This window comes from Macrotis lagotis, chromosome 5, assembly GCF_037893015.1.
Source record: "Macrotis lagotis isolate mMagLag1 chromosome 5, bilby.v1.9.chrom.fasta, whole genome shotgun sequence".
NCBI lineage: Eukaryota > Metazoa > Chordata > Mammalia > Peramelemorphia > Peramelidae > Macrotis > Macrotis lagotis.
This window is the reverse complement of record NC_133662.1, coordinates 242,919,465-242,935,322: the sequence shown is the minus strand read 5'-3', so window position 1 is coordinate 242,935,322 and position 15,858 is coordinate 242,919,465. Positions and strand designations below refer to the sequence as shown.

General features: G+C 42.9%; 1 protein-coding gene across 2 annotated transcripts in view; it reads left to right on the top strand.

Moving 5' to 3' along the window:
- Positions 1-763: 763 nt before the first annotated feature.
- The window catches only part of YWHAE (tyrosine 3-monooxygenase/tryptophan 5-monooxygenase activation protein epsilon), a 37,817-nt gene continuing 22,722 nt past the window's right edge, over positions 764-15,858 (top strand). The window contains exon 1 of one of the 2 annotated variants that reach the window (XM_074189167.1): positions 764-957. In XM_074189167.1, the coding sequence (XP_074045268.1) occupies positions 894-957 (64 nt within the window). In that variant the 5' untranslated portion in view covers positions 764-893. The remainder of the gene's footprint in view (positions 958-15,858) is intronic. The other variant, XM_074189166.1, reaches the window with a different exon arrangement.

Here is a 15,858-nt window from a genome sequence, read left to right as displayed (position 1 = left end):
CCCAGATCACATAGTTGGGAACACCCCCAGTTCAGTGGGTGTGAGGAAGGTTGTGGACTGGGGGTCGGCCAAGGTCTGGCTGAGGATGGAGGGGAGGCCCCCCAGGATCGGGCTCTGCAGCTGAAGACAGCTCTGTGGACACACACCTGCTCCCGTCCACACGTCACCCATGCCACATCCGTGCCACACGCATGTCCCACCGGCTCCTACATGCCATTCCCGTTTCCCACGGACACAGCGCGGATACGTCGCACCCCTCACCCCGTCACCTCGGCCACCCACAGCCCGCCCTGGCAGGGACGCCCCCGGGGGGGCCCAGACACCCCTCGAGTTGGTCGGCCTCGGGCTCTGTCCCCGGGAGTCAGGGTTCCAATCCCTCCCCTCCCCCACTGGCCAGTCAAGGCCCCGGTCCGGCCCCACGGCCCGGGCCCGGCCCGCATTCGAACCCGGGCCCGCGGGGTTCCAGGCCTGGGCCTCCCCTCCGCCTCCGGGTCGGGCCCCCGCGGGCCTGGGGGGGAGGGGAGAGGGCGGGGCCCCGGGCGGCGGGCCGGGGAGGGGGCTCGCGCTGCAGGCGCCCCCTCCCCCCCCCAGTCTGCGCGGCGACCCCCCTCGGGCCGCTTTTCCTCCGGGGGTCGCGGCCCCCCTCCCGCCCCGCCGGCGCGGAGCCCGGCCCCGCCCCTCCCCTCCGCCCGGGCCCGGCCCCGCCCCCCGCGCCAGTTGCCAGGGAGCCGTTGCCATAGAGCTGAGCAGTTGTCCGCGTGCGCAGGCGGAAGTTCCCGGATCGAGGCGCCGCCATCTTTGCTGCCCGGACGCCGAGCGAGAGGCTGACAAGAGAGTCGGAGCCGCCATCCGCTGCCATCCGTCGCGCAGACCCTGCCGGAGCCGCCGCCGCTATGGACGATCGGGAGGATCTGGTGTACCAGGCGAAACTGGCCGAGCAGGCCGAGCGATACGACGGTGAGCCGGGGAGGGGCGGGCGGCCGGGATCCCCGGCCCCGCCGCCGCCGCGGCCGCCGCCGCCGCCGCCCACAGAGGCCAGGATCAGGAGACAAAATGGCGGCGGCGGCGGCGGCGGCGCCTCGCAGCCCGGCCCCGGGAAGGCGGGCTCGGGGCGCGCGGCCGGGGCCTGGGGGCGGCGGGGCCGCGGGGCCCGCGCGCCGCCGCCGGCGCCCCCCCCCCCAGGCCGCGCGTGGGCAGGCGGCCGGGGCCCCCGCGGCGGAGGGAGCTGGTTGTAAAATGGCGGCCGGGGGAGGGCGAGTCCCCGGGCGGGGGAGGGGGAGGCGCGGCCGCGGCGGCGGGAGCGGGAGCCAGCGCCGGCCTCTCCCCGCGGGGGGCCGGGCCGCCCCTCCTCGCCGGCCCCGGGCCCCCGCCCCGCCCCGCCGCGTGCCGCCCGGGAAGATGGCGGGTGGGGGGCGGCGGCTCCCCCGGGGCCCGGGGCCCGAGGCCCGAGGCGGGGCGGCGGCCGCCGCACAAAGGAGCCCGGCCCGGCAGCCGCGGCCTGCGGGGCCCCCGGCTGTGCCCCCGGCTCTGGGGCCCCCCCCGGATCTGGGGCCCCCCGGCTCTGCGGCCCCCCCGGCTGTGCCCCCGGCTCTGGGTCCCCCTGGATCTAGGGCTCCCCCGGCTCTGGGGCCCCCCCCGGCTCTGGGGACCCCCGGCTCTGCGGCCCCCCGGGCTGTGCCCCCGGCTCTGGGTCCCCCTGGATCTAGGGCTCCTCCGGCTCTGGGGCCCCCCGGCTGTGCCCCCGGCTCTGGCCCCCCCCGGGCTCTGGGGCCCCCCGGCTCAGCGGGCGGCGTGGCCGGCCCGGCGCGCCCCCTCCCTCCCCTCCCCTCCCCTCCCCCGGGCCCGGCCCGGCTCCCCGCGGGGCGCGAACCGGGGCCGCCTGGGCCAGGCCAGGCCTCGGGGCCTCCGCCGGCGGCGGGAACCGGTGGGTCTTTGTGTCGGGGCGCTTTCCCCGGGGAGGGGCCGCGCCCCCCCCCCCCCCCCCCCCCGCCGGCCCGGAGCCCCGCCTCCCCGCCCGCTCCCCTCCCCCCAGGGGCAGCCGCCCTCTCTGTGGGGGGATCGCCCCCAGACCCCGGAGTTTGGGAGGTTCAGCGGCCCCCCGCTTCCGCCACAGAAAGTTCGGCGAGGAGGAGCCCGTGGGTGGGACGCCCCCGGCCAGCCTCCGCACACACTGGGGGGCCCGTGGCCGAGGGGGAAGAGCACCGGCCCTGCCGGACCCACATGGCGTCCTTTTGCCATTTAAGATCCCAGCCACGCGCAATGCCCATTTATTAAACGCCTACTATATGCTCAGGCCCTAAACTAAGGCTGCTGAGTCCCCTCCCCCCGTTCTTATACCCCATATAAATTCTTGATTCATTCCTTCTGAGAAAATAGGAAATTACTAATGGATATTTTTCAAAAGCTCACGGGGGGGGGGGGGACTAGCTTCCATGCCCCTATTTAGTTAAGTTCTAGGAGTTTTTAAGCTGTAATCCAGAGTCCGAATGGGCAAAATAGGATCTTGCAAATAAATGAGGGGTACCTTGTAAGCCATTAAAAAAAAACAAACTAAGGTTGCTGGTCAGTCACATTGTTCAATACGCACATCTAAGGTGGAAAAGGGGATTGCTGGGAGATAAGCAAATCAAAAAAGGGGTGAGGATATTTCTACCTTTGTGGATCAGTGCCTTAAATTGTTCACAAATGTATAGATTTCCTTTGTCATTGATATGTTCCAGGCTCAGTGTAATAGCTCTTATGGGGGAAGAGGGGGGAGAAACAATCATAATTGAAGATATGTATGCATCCCCACAAAATGGATGGATCCTGAGGTTCTTGGTTGCTATGCAAATAAAATTTTCCTTCTCTATACTTGGGATGAATGGGAAGAACCTGGTTCTTCCATCTGTCCATCTGAAGACTTAGATCCGGTGCTCCTCCCACTTTTCTCCTTACTCTTCCCTCCCTGCAGTGCCCCGACCAATATATTTGAATTTCTCTGTTGAAATTGAAATGCTTTTTTTGTTATTACTTCATTCTTCAGGTTAGAGATAAAATAGGGGAACTAAGCCCTAAGCCCCCCCCCATCCCCCAGAAAACAGGACAATTTTTGACTGCAGATAGGAAGTAGACAGACTAGCACCACTTCCTGCCTTTTCTCCCTGAAGGTTAAATCAAACATCCTTCCATGGTTTGAATATGTCAATACTCAAAGATTTCCGTAGTAGGTGGTTGTGGTACTAAAAGGGATAATTCTTTGGATCCATTCTTTGTTAGGGAGGTAAATCGAAAAAGAATATTTTTAGATTGGTGGTTTCATGTGTTCTCTGACCTTAGAAACAGACTGGAAGACTTTTTTTTAAGACTTTGAAACCCTAATAATAGCCTAATAAGCAAATATGGTTTGCATAAGATTTTCTGCCTAAGGAAATAAAAAATCCAAACGAATCCCCTTCTAAGATTTCACTTACCTTTTCACATTTCTTAGGCAATGGAAACAGTTATCTGACTTTCTATTTAGCTGGAAAAATGGCTATAAGCACCTTTCTGACCCTCTTGGTATGTTACCTTGGGTGGCCAGTTCACTGTTGAGGGTTAGTTGTTGACCCCTTGTTCTTTTGGTTTTCCCTTCTTTTGTCTGGATATAGTTGATTCTTTATAAGCTAGACCTAGGGACAGGAACTTTTGTCTAAGTATCTGTTGCAGAAAATTATTACACCAGTGATTATTTATTTTTTCCTCAAATTGGAAGCTCTTCCTTTTGACATCAAAACCACTTCTAGCCTTTCTGTAGTATTTAGGGAAGAGCTCTGAATAAAGTGTTTTTTAAAGAATTAGAATAGGTTTTTTAAAGAATTAGAACAAAGAAATAAACAATGGATTCATTTTGAATGTTTAAGAGAGGCTACTATTCTGGGTGGTTAGACAAGATTTTGTGATCCCAAATAGTTTCCATTCTGCTGTTTGAATTAAATAGTAGACAGTTATGTCCCTAGCCTTAGAACATTTAGGAACTTGATAGCTATTCTTTCTGTAGTTTGTATTTGGATTGCTGCTAGTCAAATTTGAGGCTTACTTAGGATTTTAATAAAGTATCCCCTCCATTTTGAGCGATGAAAAAAGCCTGGATTCCTTGATAGCAAACCTCTGTTTGATTTCTGGTGAGTGAAAGGATTCCTGCCAGGTCATTTTATATTATTAATTTTTTTACAGCTTTTAATTGTTGGGAAGTTCTTATGTTGAGCTGAAATTCTCAGGTCTGCTTTTCACTGGTTTTATGTCTCTTTCTGAATAATGTTCATAATTCTTCAGGCATTTGAAGATTGTTCTTGAAGGTAAACATCTTCCCCCTTCCCTTTCCTTTTTACAATAAGGGATGGTTTTCAGTCTGATTGCTGTTAGTGAACAGAGCACTGACCTTGGAGTAAAAAAAGATCTAAGTTCAAATCTTATCTCTGGTGTTCTTGAGCTGTGTGACCCTGGGATGAGTCTTCTAACCTTTCTGGACCTCAGTTTTTTCATTTGTATAAAATGAGGGGGTTGAATTCAATGACTTTTAGGGTCATTTTCAAGATTAAATTTCTGATGTTTGCACACCCCAGCTTGTACCTACCCTTCCTCAAATTCAGTAACCAGTACCTTTCTTACTAAAGTTAAAGTCAGTTTTCATTCTGTTCTGCTTACTAAGTGTATGGCTGGACAAAATGATTTAATCAGTTTGCTCTCTGCATAAGATAAAGGATCTTAGATGATCTAAGACCCTTCTCCCTCTAAATCCTAATATTTCTGTTAGCTTACATGATAGCAAGCAAGCACTTGGACAAATTCTTATTACTTATTGGCATGCCTATGACTTCCTTCTGCTTAAGAAGTGGCTTAACTTTTTGCTGACTTGTATTGTAGATACAGTCATGTATCTTTTTAAAACTGTAAGGTATATTTTCTATTTGTCACTTTATGATATCACTCCAAAGCATGACAAGTGAAACTTGTTTAATGAGTTCAGTATCTTCAGTTATCAGTGGTTTCTTTGGAATCTCTTTGTAAAGTGAAACTCCCAGCTTGATTTTGAAAAGACTGTTCTCAAATTTCACAAGAGTTTGTAACAGCAAATATAAAACTATAACTGTTGGATATGAATCAAATTTGTGAGTTTTCACAAAGAGGAAGGATGAGAAGGCAGAAATAAATGTGGGTGATCTTTAATTAATGAGCAGTATGAAACATTTGTATTTATAAGGTACTTTTAATTGTGCATTTGTTTCTTTAGGAAACTGATTACAATTTTAACTTTATAATTTGGTTGATAATACTTTACAAAGAACTCAAATACTTTCCCCTTTTCCAAAAGAGTAAAAGTTTCCTATTAATAGGAATGTGATTTGTGTTTAAAGACTGAATATCCAGTCTTTGGCACTACAGTTTTGTCACAACTAGGGATTTATTTAGCTGAAACCTCAGGAAACCAATGTAGACATACTACAGATTTTGTCATCGACATCCCTTAAACCCTAGTAATCTGTTACACTCGATTTAGTAAGAGAGTGTAGGGGGGAGGCAGATTCACAGTTGGTTTTACTATGCATTTGAATAAGGCACTTCGCTGTTCTGCTTCTGTTTCCTTTTGTAGACTGGAGATACTACTGCCTTTATGGTGAGTAAGGATGGGATGTTAATTAGATGTCTTCAGGAAAAACTGGCACAGGAGTAGGAAAGCTTCTTGTCTCAGCTGTGCTTAGAATGCTACCTACAGGTGACTGAAATATGTTGGAGAGGAGTACATTTAAAAAGTAGTCGCTAAAATAAAAAAAAACAGGAGACTAAAAAGAACACTTCCTTTGGATTATTTTTAAATTCTGAGCTGTTTCTCCATTTGATTAACAACTTATCCCTCTTTGTGTATATTTTCCTCAGCTAGTATAGTTTCACTCACAGTTGCCAAGGCAGTCTTTATAGTCAGATTTGAAATCTGTCTTAAATAAATGAACTGCATTTGCATACCTTCTGAAACTCCTCTTGGGTTTTTAAAGCCAGTCCCAATGACTGACAGCAAACTCTACTGCCTTTGTGCACGGTACCCAGATGCACTGCTATGGAGGACTTATTAAAGTTAGCCAGAAGCTAGTTAGGTTTTCTTATATTTTGTTTCCTGTTGCAATTCATGTTAGTAAGTTATTTCAATGAATAAGTCTGGACAGTGTGAGATGGTTAAATACAGAACAAATAGGTGAAAAACTGTATTGCATTAGCTAATAGCAATAGTGTGGGATTTCTCAGTTTGGTTATGTCCATGTTGACCTGGTTTGTAAAGAAGCATTTCCACAGCTGGGCATGAATGGCACAAGTTCAGATGCCCTCCCTCCCCTTTTTTTTGGAAAGGACCCTTTAGTTACTTCTGGCTACTTTCCCATGAGACTCAGATTCTCTCAGTACTGGATATTGGTATTTCCATTTGTCCATGGAAGCATGCTTTAGTTATGCCTAGGTCTGATGCTACTATAAGTTCAGTGTCCTTCCCTTTGTTGGGGTACTGCTACTTCTATATTAGCCAGAATTTACCATTGGTCAGTTATTTATGATCCTGGTATAAACAACAAATAACTTGTGTGTGTACATTGTTTAACCCCCTCCCCCTTAATAGTAATCTTGAATTTAGAGATGAAGCATAATTTAGTAAAGCTGTTTATATATATTTTAATATGGTTTAAATGCATAATCATTTATTTGATGTTGATGATATCCCAGTAGAGACAAATCAGTTAATGGGATTGTCCAGATCCTGTTCGGTGTATGCCAGGAAATATAACCTGTGCCTTTGAACTGGGTTCCCTTGGCAATGAAGTCTGATGGTTATGTGATTCCCTTAGGTGGCATTGAGGTAAAGAAATAACTGCTTCTTTATTATTATTAATCAAAAGTTAACATGAAAGTTTGAAGGTGTTCACCCTTTGGGGGGGAATTTGAAGTCTGAACAAGTTTTAGCAATCTAATCTCTACTTTTAAATCCTGTAGCATTTAAGTGGTTTATATATAATTCTTACTAGTCTTGTTAGTTTGTGTCCCATGGGGGTAACATGGCTGATATGTTTTCTTTTTCTTTTTTTTTTTGCAAGGCAATGGGATTAAGTGACTTGCCCAAGGCCACACAGCTAGGTAATAAGTGTCTGAGGCTGGACTTGAACTCAAGTCCTCCTGACTCCAGGGCTGGTGCTCTATCCACTGCACCACCTAGCTGTTTTGCTGATGCATTTTCGAAAATGAATTTTAGATATAATGATGTCTTGGTATGTAAGATGTATAAAAGTTAATATGGAAAATCAGTTAGCATTTGGGAATCTCATTCCCCTGTGCAATAGACTCGGGGTAGTGTCACATGACTAATTTGGCAAAGCACTCAGTTGTCAGTCAAGCATTATTTTACTTATCTTGGTGATGTTTGTCCTTTGTCTTTGAAGAAGACCATGATATCATGGGAGGCGATTCCATGACAAGAATATGAATTGGATTTGAGTTAGGGGGGGGCTCTACTAAGTCACTAGTCTCACTTTCTCCTCCAGAGCCATCTGGGTTCAGTGGCCAGATATGAATCTTGACAGCTGAAGATGGGCCCCAGATGCAAGGCAATCTCAGGGTTAAGAGACTTGTCAAAGTCACTCAGCAAGTAAGTTGCCAAATGTCTGAGACTGGATTCAAACTCCTGTCTTCCTGACTCCCAAGGCTCTTATCCATTGTGCCACCTAGCTACCTATACTGGTAGGTTTCAGTTAGAAGGAGAAAACAATCCCTGCCTTTTTGCTGGGGGTTACAGCCTGTATTGGTAAGTAAATGGAAGAGCTGTATAAAACAGTAATTTTTTTGAAGTTTGAGGGCACTAATATATGAGAGAATCATGAAAGGAAGGGACACTTTGTAAGGAGTTTGGAAGTTAGGAGGAGGCAAGGCAGATATTAAATAACCTGTGCAAAATCATGGAGGTTGGAAATGAAAGTATTGAATGTGGATCATCTGGTAGGCAGTTTGACTAGAACTGAGAATGCCAGCACCGGGGAGACCAGATTGGGAAGGCTTTCAAATCTGGCCAGCATTGTAAGTGAATAGTGTTTTCTGATCTAGAACATTGCCATGTAGACAAACCATGGTCTCCTAGTTTTCAGCACAGCATTAAAACTGCAGAACATAACTTAATCTTGTATTTTAAAGGTGCTTGAATATCTTACCAGTGCCTTAAGGGCATGATTATGAACACTAAAGATGATCACTGCCTTGTAGATGGTTTGAAGGATTGCTTGTTAATAGATCCACTTACAAGTTTATTGTGCTTGTAATGAAAATTATTGACTTTTTATTGCCTATCATTAAATATGCAATGGGTTATTGTGAAGTTGTGTTCCTTAGTTTTGTGTTATTTAAAGTCAATCAAACAGCATGTATTAATTACTTACTATATATCAAGTAGTGGGAATGCCATGACAAAAAGGACCAGGGTAAGCATAATGATAGCTATCTTAAAAATTTTTTATTTCAGTTTAGACTTTAAGAAATTACTTATTGTTGTAAATCTGGGTATTTTTATTTGTAAAGATGAAGTGAGTCATTTTAATTAATGCAAGTTTATGATTATTCTTTTGGGCAAAGGTGTAAGACCAATGGGGGAAAGGGATACTATGTGTAGAGAGCTTCAGTCTTATAAATTGTTCCATGGGAATGATTTCTTTTTTTTTATTTGCAAGGCAATGGGGTTAAGTGACTTAACCAAGGTCACTATCCATTGCGCCTCCTAGCTGCCTCAAATTGTGACTTCTGAAGTTAAACATAGCCATTTTAAGTTTTCTTCCCTCTTGGCCCTTTATCCTGTGTCGTCTTGTTCTTCAAAGTAAAATAGTCTGGGCTCTTAGATCTTTCAGTATTTTTTTAGCCTTTATATTTTATTTTATATTTATATTTTAGTCTATAAAATAGACTTAGTAATTTTTTGAATTTTATTTTTTTAGACTTTTTTTTTAGTATTTTATAGGCTTTGCTCTCTTTATTGAGTGAGTGTTAACAGGACTATCAGGAACTCACCATGGATAATCAATCTACCCTTTTAAGTACCAGGACTTTGGTTCATTTTAAGCCTATGGATAGGCAGTCTTTTCCAAATTATCATCATCATCATCATTATTGTTATTATTATTAAACCATATGGAATAACAGCCTTGCCCAAGGAATTTATTACATATGGCTCTATTTTCTTAAACAGAAACTAACTCTTTGATATCATATATCATTAATAATGGGGAAATCTGGGTTTTTTTTTTTGTTTGTTTTTTGCAAGGCAAATGGGGTTAAATGGCTTGCCCAAGGCCACACAGCTAGGTAATTATTAAGTGTCTGAGGCCAGATTTGAACTCAGGTACCCAGGGCCGGTGCTCTATCCACTGTGCTACCTAGCCACCCCATGACCCATGCATTATAATGAATAAAAAAGGAAAGGATGAGGGAAACAGTTTAGAAGAGTTAACTAGCACATGAGTGGAGACCATCATAACCATAGCCAGGTTCTTTCTCCCCCCAGCATCTTCAGAGGAGGGAAGTTCATCTTCTCACTTCTTTTTGTGGATAAGCTTGGTCATTTTAGTAAGTACCCACATTGTTTCAATTTTTTGTTCTTTCCATTTCCATTATTAATTGTGTATTATTTTCATTGTTCTGCTTTAGTTCATATGGGTCCATACTTTTTCTGTATTCTGTGGTTCCCATAATTCAGTAAATTAAGTACTTTTTTGGTTAATACCATTTATTAAAACATTTCCCTAATCCATTGAGTCTACTTTGTTTCTAGGTCTTTGTTACTATAAAAACTGCCACTATAGATAGATATTTGGGATAGGGCATTTTCCCCAGACTTTGTCCTCCTTTGTGACAGATGCCAAGCAGCAGTAGTAGGTTCTGATTACTCTTTTGTTCAAAGCTAAAAGGGAAGGAGATTTAAAGCTCTCTTTCATTTGGCACTTAATAAAATCAGGCTCCATCTTGTCTTTCCAATCTTGTACATTAGTCCTTTACCCTTTGCCATGCCTTTGCCCAGGCTTTGCCTTGTTCCTGGCATGTATTCCTTTCTAAATCTTGCCTCCAGATTTCATCAGAACTTTACTCAGATGTCACCTCTTTAGAGCAGACTTTTCCTGATGGTGTTGGCTCCTCATACTTTAAGGCCAATTGAAGGTTAGTAAAGAAGAGTCTTTTGTGGTTTTATGAAGTGACTTTTTAGGGGCAGGAGGATTAAGACATACTGTCTTGCATTTTCATGCCTTCAACTTTGAAAAAAAACTTACATCCTTTGAGTTTCTACTTGGGGCAGTTCATATTTTCCTTTTTTTATTGGATCAAATTTTTTTTTATTTATTTTGAGTTTTAAAATTTTTCCCCTAATCTTACTTCCTTACCTTACTTACCCCCCACAGAAGGCAATTTGCCAGTCTTTACATTGTTTCCATGTTATACATTGATCCAAATTGAATGTGATGAGAGAGAAATCATATCCTTAAGGCAGAAACATAAAATGTAATAGATAGCAAGATCAGACAGTAAGATATCAGGTTTTTTCCCTAAATTAAAGGTAATAGTCTTTGGTCTTTGTTCAAACTCCACATTTCTTTCTCTGGATACAGATGATATTCTCCATCGAAGACAGCCCCAAATTGTCCCTGATTGTTGCCCTGATGGAATGAGTGAGTCCATCAAGGTTGATCATCACCCCCCATGTTGCTGTTAGGGTATACAGTATTTTTCTGGTTTTTAATAGAACAATAGTGTTCAAAGATATATATATATATATATATATATATATATATATATATATATCACAGTTTGCTAAGCCATTCTCCAATTGAAGGACATTTACTTGATTTCCAATTCTTTGCCACCACAAACAGGGCCGCTATGAATATTTTTGGGGCAAATTTATTTGTAAACTTCCTATTAGATATTTAAAAAAACTTAAGAAATACAATACAGCCTCAGATGACTTAATCCAGTTTTTTGGTTTTGGAAGTATGGGAGTGAGAAAATAAAACCCATTTCTAGTTCTAAAAAAAAAATTCTCCCTCAGTGATCTTGTACTTAAATTTATTTTGCATATGTTTTGTATATGCTTATTTTGTTCATGTCTTCCCCTATAGAATGTAAGGACTTTGAGGACAAAAGCTTGTGATGGTACCTGAATCTCCAAGGTCTAGCATAGTTCTGGCATTGATCAGGCATTTGTTAATAAATGACTCCCATTTGAAAGCAATGGGTTTTTATCCCTTCAAGGAAGTTAAAGTGCCAAATTAATCAAATTTAGGGCATATGTGACCTTTTCATATTGAAAGGTACCCAGTAGAGGTGGATAATGTTAGATTGTTTGACAAATGCCTTTCATTGGGACATGTGTATGTATTCTGCAGGCTCAAGTCTGAAGAGCTCACTCCCAGGGTATTAACCATTATTTTGGAACACAAGTCTAAGCTGACTGGCCATTGTTTTCCACTGGGTCAATATGCTATTATGTATCAATTTATTTAGAATTGATCCACAATTGGACCAGAAATCATTTTCTTAACCAAATAAACAGGCATTCACAACTGTCATTTTGGGTTAATCCAGGTAACTGGAAGTAGATTGTCCTTTTTATTGGCATGAATCTTTGGAATGTTTATTATTTAAAGCATGGGTGGCAGGGATTAAAGGAACAATTTGATACATATACAGAGTGAGATAATAACTGTTGTTTAGGGTTCTAAAATTTCATGGAGCATCCAGTTAGCACTATACTTTGCTGCATCTCAGCCTCATAGGCTGCCTTAAGTGAACCATTGTAAAATCATGCATTCACACTTGCTCCACTTTAGTCTTGTAGATTTTTCAAGTTAGATAATTGTGTGATAACTGACCTTGATAATGTTGATAATGTTTTCATCTTCATTAAAAGTCATCCAACATTATCTCTGAAAATGTCATAGCACAGTCTTTTTGTTTTCCTTTATGGACATGGACTGTTAATGTTTGTTCATCATTTCGAAGAACGTGACATCAGGGGAGGTGATGCCATGACAAGTACATGAATTGAATTTGAGTGAGGGGGCCTGTGCTAGGTCCACAAGCCTCACTTTCTCCACTGGGTCCAGTGGTCAGATATGGATCAGGACTACTACTGGATGTGAGGCAGTCAGGTTAAGTGACTTGCCCAAGGTCATAGCTAGTAAGAGTCAAGTGTCTGAGGTGGGATTTGAACTCCTGTGTCCTCCTGACTTCAAAGGCCAAGGCCATGGACAGTGGAGGCATCTTGACATACCCTTGTCGTAGTCATATAACCTGGAAAATTTCAGTCAGTATAGTGATGTCACTTTTGTCCTCCTTGAGAATGAAAAAACCAACCAAACCAGTACCATACAGAATTAAATACTTTTAAAATTTGAAGTAAGTAACCTAAAATTGAGTAGCTAGATAGGCTAGTGGATAGTGTGCTGGGTTTAGAGCCAGAAAAACCTGAGTTCAGATCTAGTCTCAGGCATTTATTAGCTGTGTGACCCCAGGCAAGTCATATAACCCTGCTTGCTTGTTTCCTCATCTGTAAAATGAACTGGAGACAGAAATGGCAAACTACTTCATTATCTTTGCCAAGAAAAGCCCAAATGAGATCATGAAGAGTTGGACATGACTGAATGACAACAAAGTCTAAAGAAAATCTGTTTAAGAAAAGAAGGAAAGTATATCAAGAAGATTATTTTCATTAGATCAACATTTAAACATTTAGACTAAAACCCAGGTATCCACCTTAGTCCTGTAGTTCTACTGTTGAGTGTAAGGATAAATTGATTCTGCCTTCTAGATTCCTCATTTTATGTTCAAGTGAGCACAATGAAATTCCATAGTTTAAATTATTTTTTACTCTTTTCACTTAAAGAATTTTACTTCTTGAGATAGTCACAGAAACAAGGTTAGAAGAAATCTAGAGATCATTCACTTTAAGATCTCATTTGTTTAGATGAGGAAACAGACTCAGAATGAATGTGAAAAGTCACATTTCAGATTCACCCATAAAGACTTCTAATCATCCCTCCCTTATGACCAATACCTGACTATCATCACTAGCAGGAAGTGGGCTTGGCTTTATTGTCTTATATTGTGTATGGGTCTGAGTACTTTGGACTAAGGCAAATAAATCATTAATGTAGAAACCCCTAAGATTTCCATTCTTCAAAATACCTGTGTGTGCAGCCATTATTTCATGCTCCTATGTTCAGACTTCAACCTCTGTCTTCTCTGAAGCACCCCAAACCTATCTGAGGTCATCACAAGTCCCTTCAGAGTATATTATAGGGTACTTGACTCTCTTCTTCCCCCCCCTCTGACTTTGGGAACAATAATCAAATCAGCACCATTACTGGAAAGTTCTGATGACTCACCAGAGTCAGACAGTGCTATCACTCCCTGTTAAAATGATTAGTCCTTGAAGGGGACTAGTGAACATTTTGTGTTTATATTCCAGTGCTTAGTGCAGTATCTAATACCTGGTGATTACTTTTTGGGAAGAATACTAAGAGGTGATCTCTAGAAGCACCATTTCATTTAGATCTGCCATATTTGTCTGGCATAATGTTATATTCCTCTACTTAAGTGTCATCCATAACGGAGTGTTATTGTGTTGAGTTGGTTGAGGCAGGCCTTGATTGCTATTTTTCTTGAAATCTCTTTAAGACTCATCTCTAGTGCCACCTCGTCTTAGAACCTTTTGTCTTCTCCCTTCGGACCTCTCCTTTGCTTAAGTCTCTTCTTCTTAGATACTGGAATAGAACCTCCCATGGGACAACACTGTCTTTTTTCTTTATATTTTTAATGCCTAACAGGCTGTAAGATTTTAAAAATTGTGTTAGTTTTTTTTTTTGTATATGTGTATGTCTGTCTGTGGAGACAGACTGTGGCTCCACTAAACACAGAAAATTGAATAACAACTTGTTTTTTTGTTTAATTTAAAAAGAAAAATCAGGGTAGCAGATAATTATGGTTGCTGACTGGCCCTCTTAAACCTTTTATGCTTCTGGACAGCAAACCCCTTATCCATGGGATCCAAACCTCAGGATACCCAGATATTGACATCTGGGTGACCCTCTCAGCTTTCATTACTTGCTTTAGGGACTCTGCTGGGCTTACAACACTCTAGCTTTTTGGTTCCTTTAATATTGCCATTGTGTGTGATTGATTCCTCTTTATCTCGGGCTATAGAAATGAGACCTGGTCCTCTTGCCCAATGGTGGGAGCTGATCGTAGCTGCTCTTGCTTACAGGGTTGGACTTTCCTGGAGAAGGAAAGTCAGGAGCAGCTTGGGATAGCAGGATGCTAGAGCAGAAATTGAAAGTATTTTTTCTTTTGATTTTCAGAGGATTTAGACATCACTCATTCCAAGTCTCTTTCTTACAGATTGAAGAATCAATTCATCAGCATTTATTGAGTGCCCACTGTATACCAGCCACAGTGCTAATTGCTAGAGATAGATAAAAAATGAAATAAAGGATTCTCTCATTGTATTTTTTTTTTCAGGGAGACAGGTACAGATAAAAGTAGATCCCTAAAGCACACAAAGTAAATATAAGGGCTCCATGACTCTTAAGTTGCTCTTGATAGAGGAGTTTGGCAAAGGAGTGACTCCAGCCTGGGGAGACAGCCTCTAAGGCAGGCTGTCTTGTGAGGAAAAGGTGGCAGACTCATTTGACTGGAGCTTACAGTACACAGAGGGAATCATGTGGATTAACAAGCCTGGAAAGGTAAGTGGGAATCAGGTTGTGAAGGTTTCTAAATGCCAAACGAATCTTTGGTTCTCGAAGCCAAGGTCTCCAGAGAGTTGTTTTTTCCAAATTTCATCAAGTATTTCCTCTTATAATTTAGTTTTCCTTTATGGGTGGGGAGGTTGTGGAGTCACTGACTCCCTTATTCTCCTATTCTCTAGCTATTACCAAATCCCTTTTAATGGAAAATATATCTATGTTTTACTCTAGCTGTGCTTTAGTATTTTAACTCATTATTACAATTGTTTGTTTTTTTTCCTCAATTAAAAATAGTTCTGTGAAAATGTTTCCTGTTTTGGCATTTACTTTTTTGTCTTTGACTCCTGTGAATTATAAGTGGCATGTACATGAATCTTCCCATTCTAAAAGAGGGCTGTCATTTGTGTGTATGTGTATGGGGGGGGGCAATAGTTAATTTAGTTCTAAAAAATTTACATCTAAAAATAGATCTAAATCACTTGGCTTGAAAGAAACAATAATTTTTTCAACTGTCTGACATCTAGATACAGTTAGTTATCCCTTTTAAAAAGTTTAATTTTTAGAAAGTCATTTAAAAAGTATTGATTCATTTTGACACAAAAGTATATAGGGAGATACTGATAGGGGAATGTGGTATATGTGCTAAGAGGTAGGGAGCCCTATTGTTGTGTCCCTTGGAGTTGGAGGGTGACAATCCTTGGGCAGTCTGTTGAAACCTATAGATTCCTCAGAATATTATTTTTAAATTCATAAACAAAAATACATAGGATTACAAAGGAAATCAGATAAATTCATGAACTCTTACGTTAAGAATCTCTGGCCACCTTGGACATTGAGTATTGAAAAAGATGGTAGAGAATATTCGATCTATTAGAACTTGGCTGTGGAACATCTCAAATAGTTAATTATATACATTGGAGAGGCTAAATGGTTTTATGGAAAGAGAATCTTGATTTTTGGGTTTAGAAGGCCTGGATTTCAAATATTATCTTGGCTATTTTCATGATCTCAGGCAAGTTATAATTAATTATCTTTGAGCTAAACTAATACTTTGCCACCTCTGGAGGCATGGGGGACTGCCCTCTTCTGA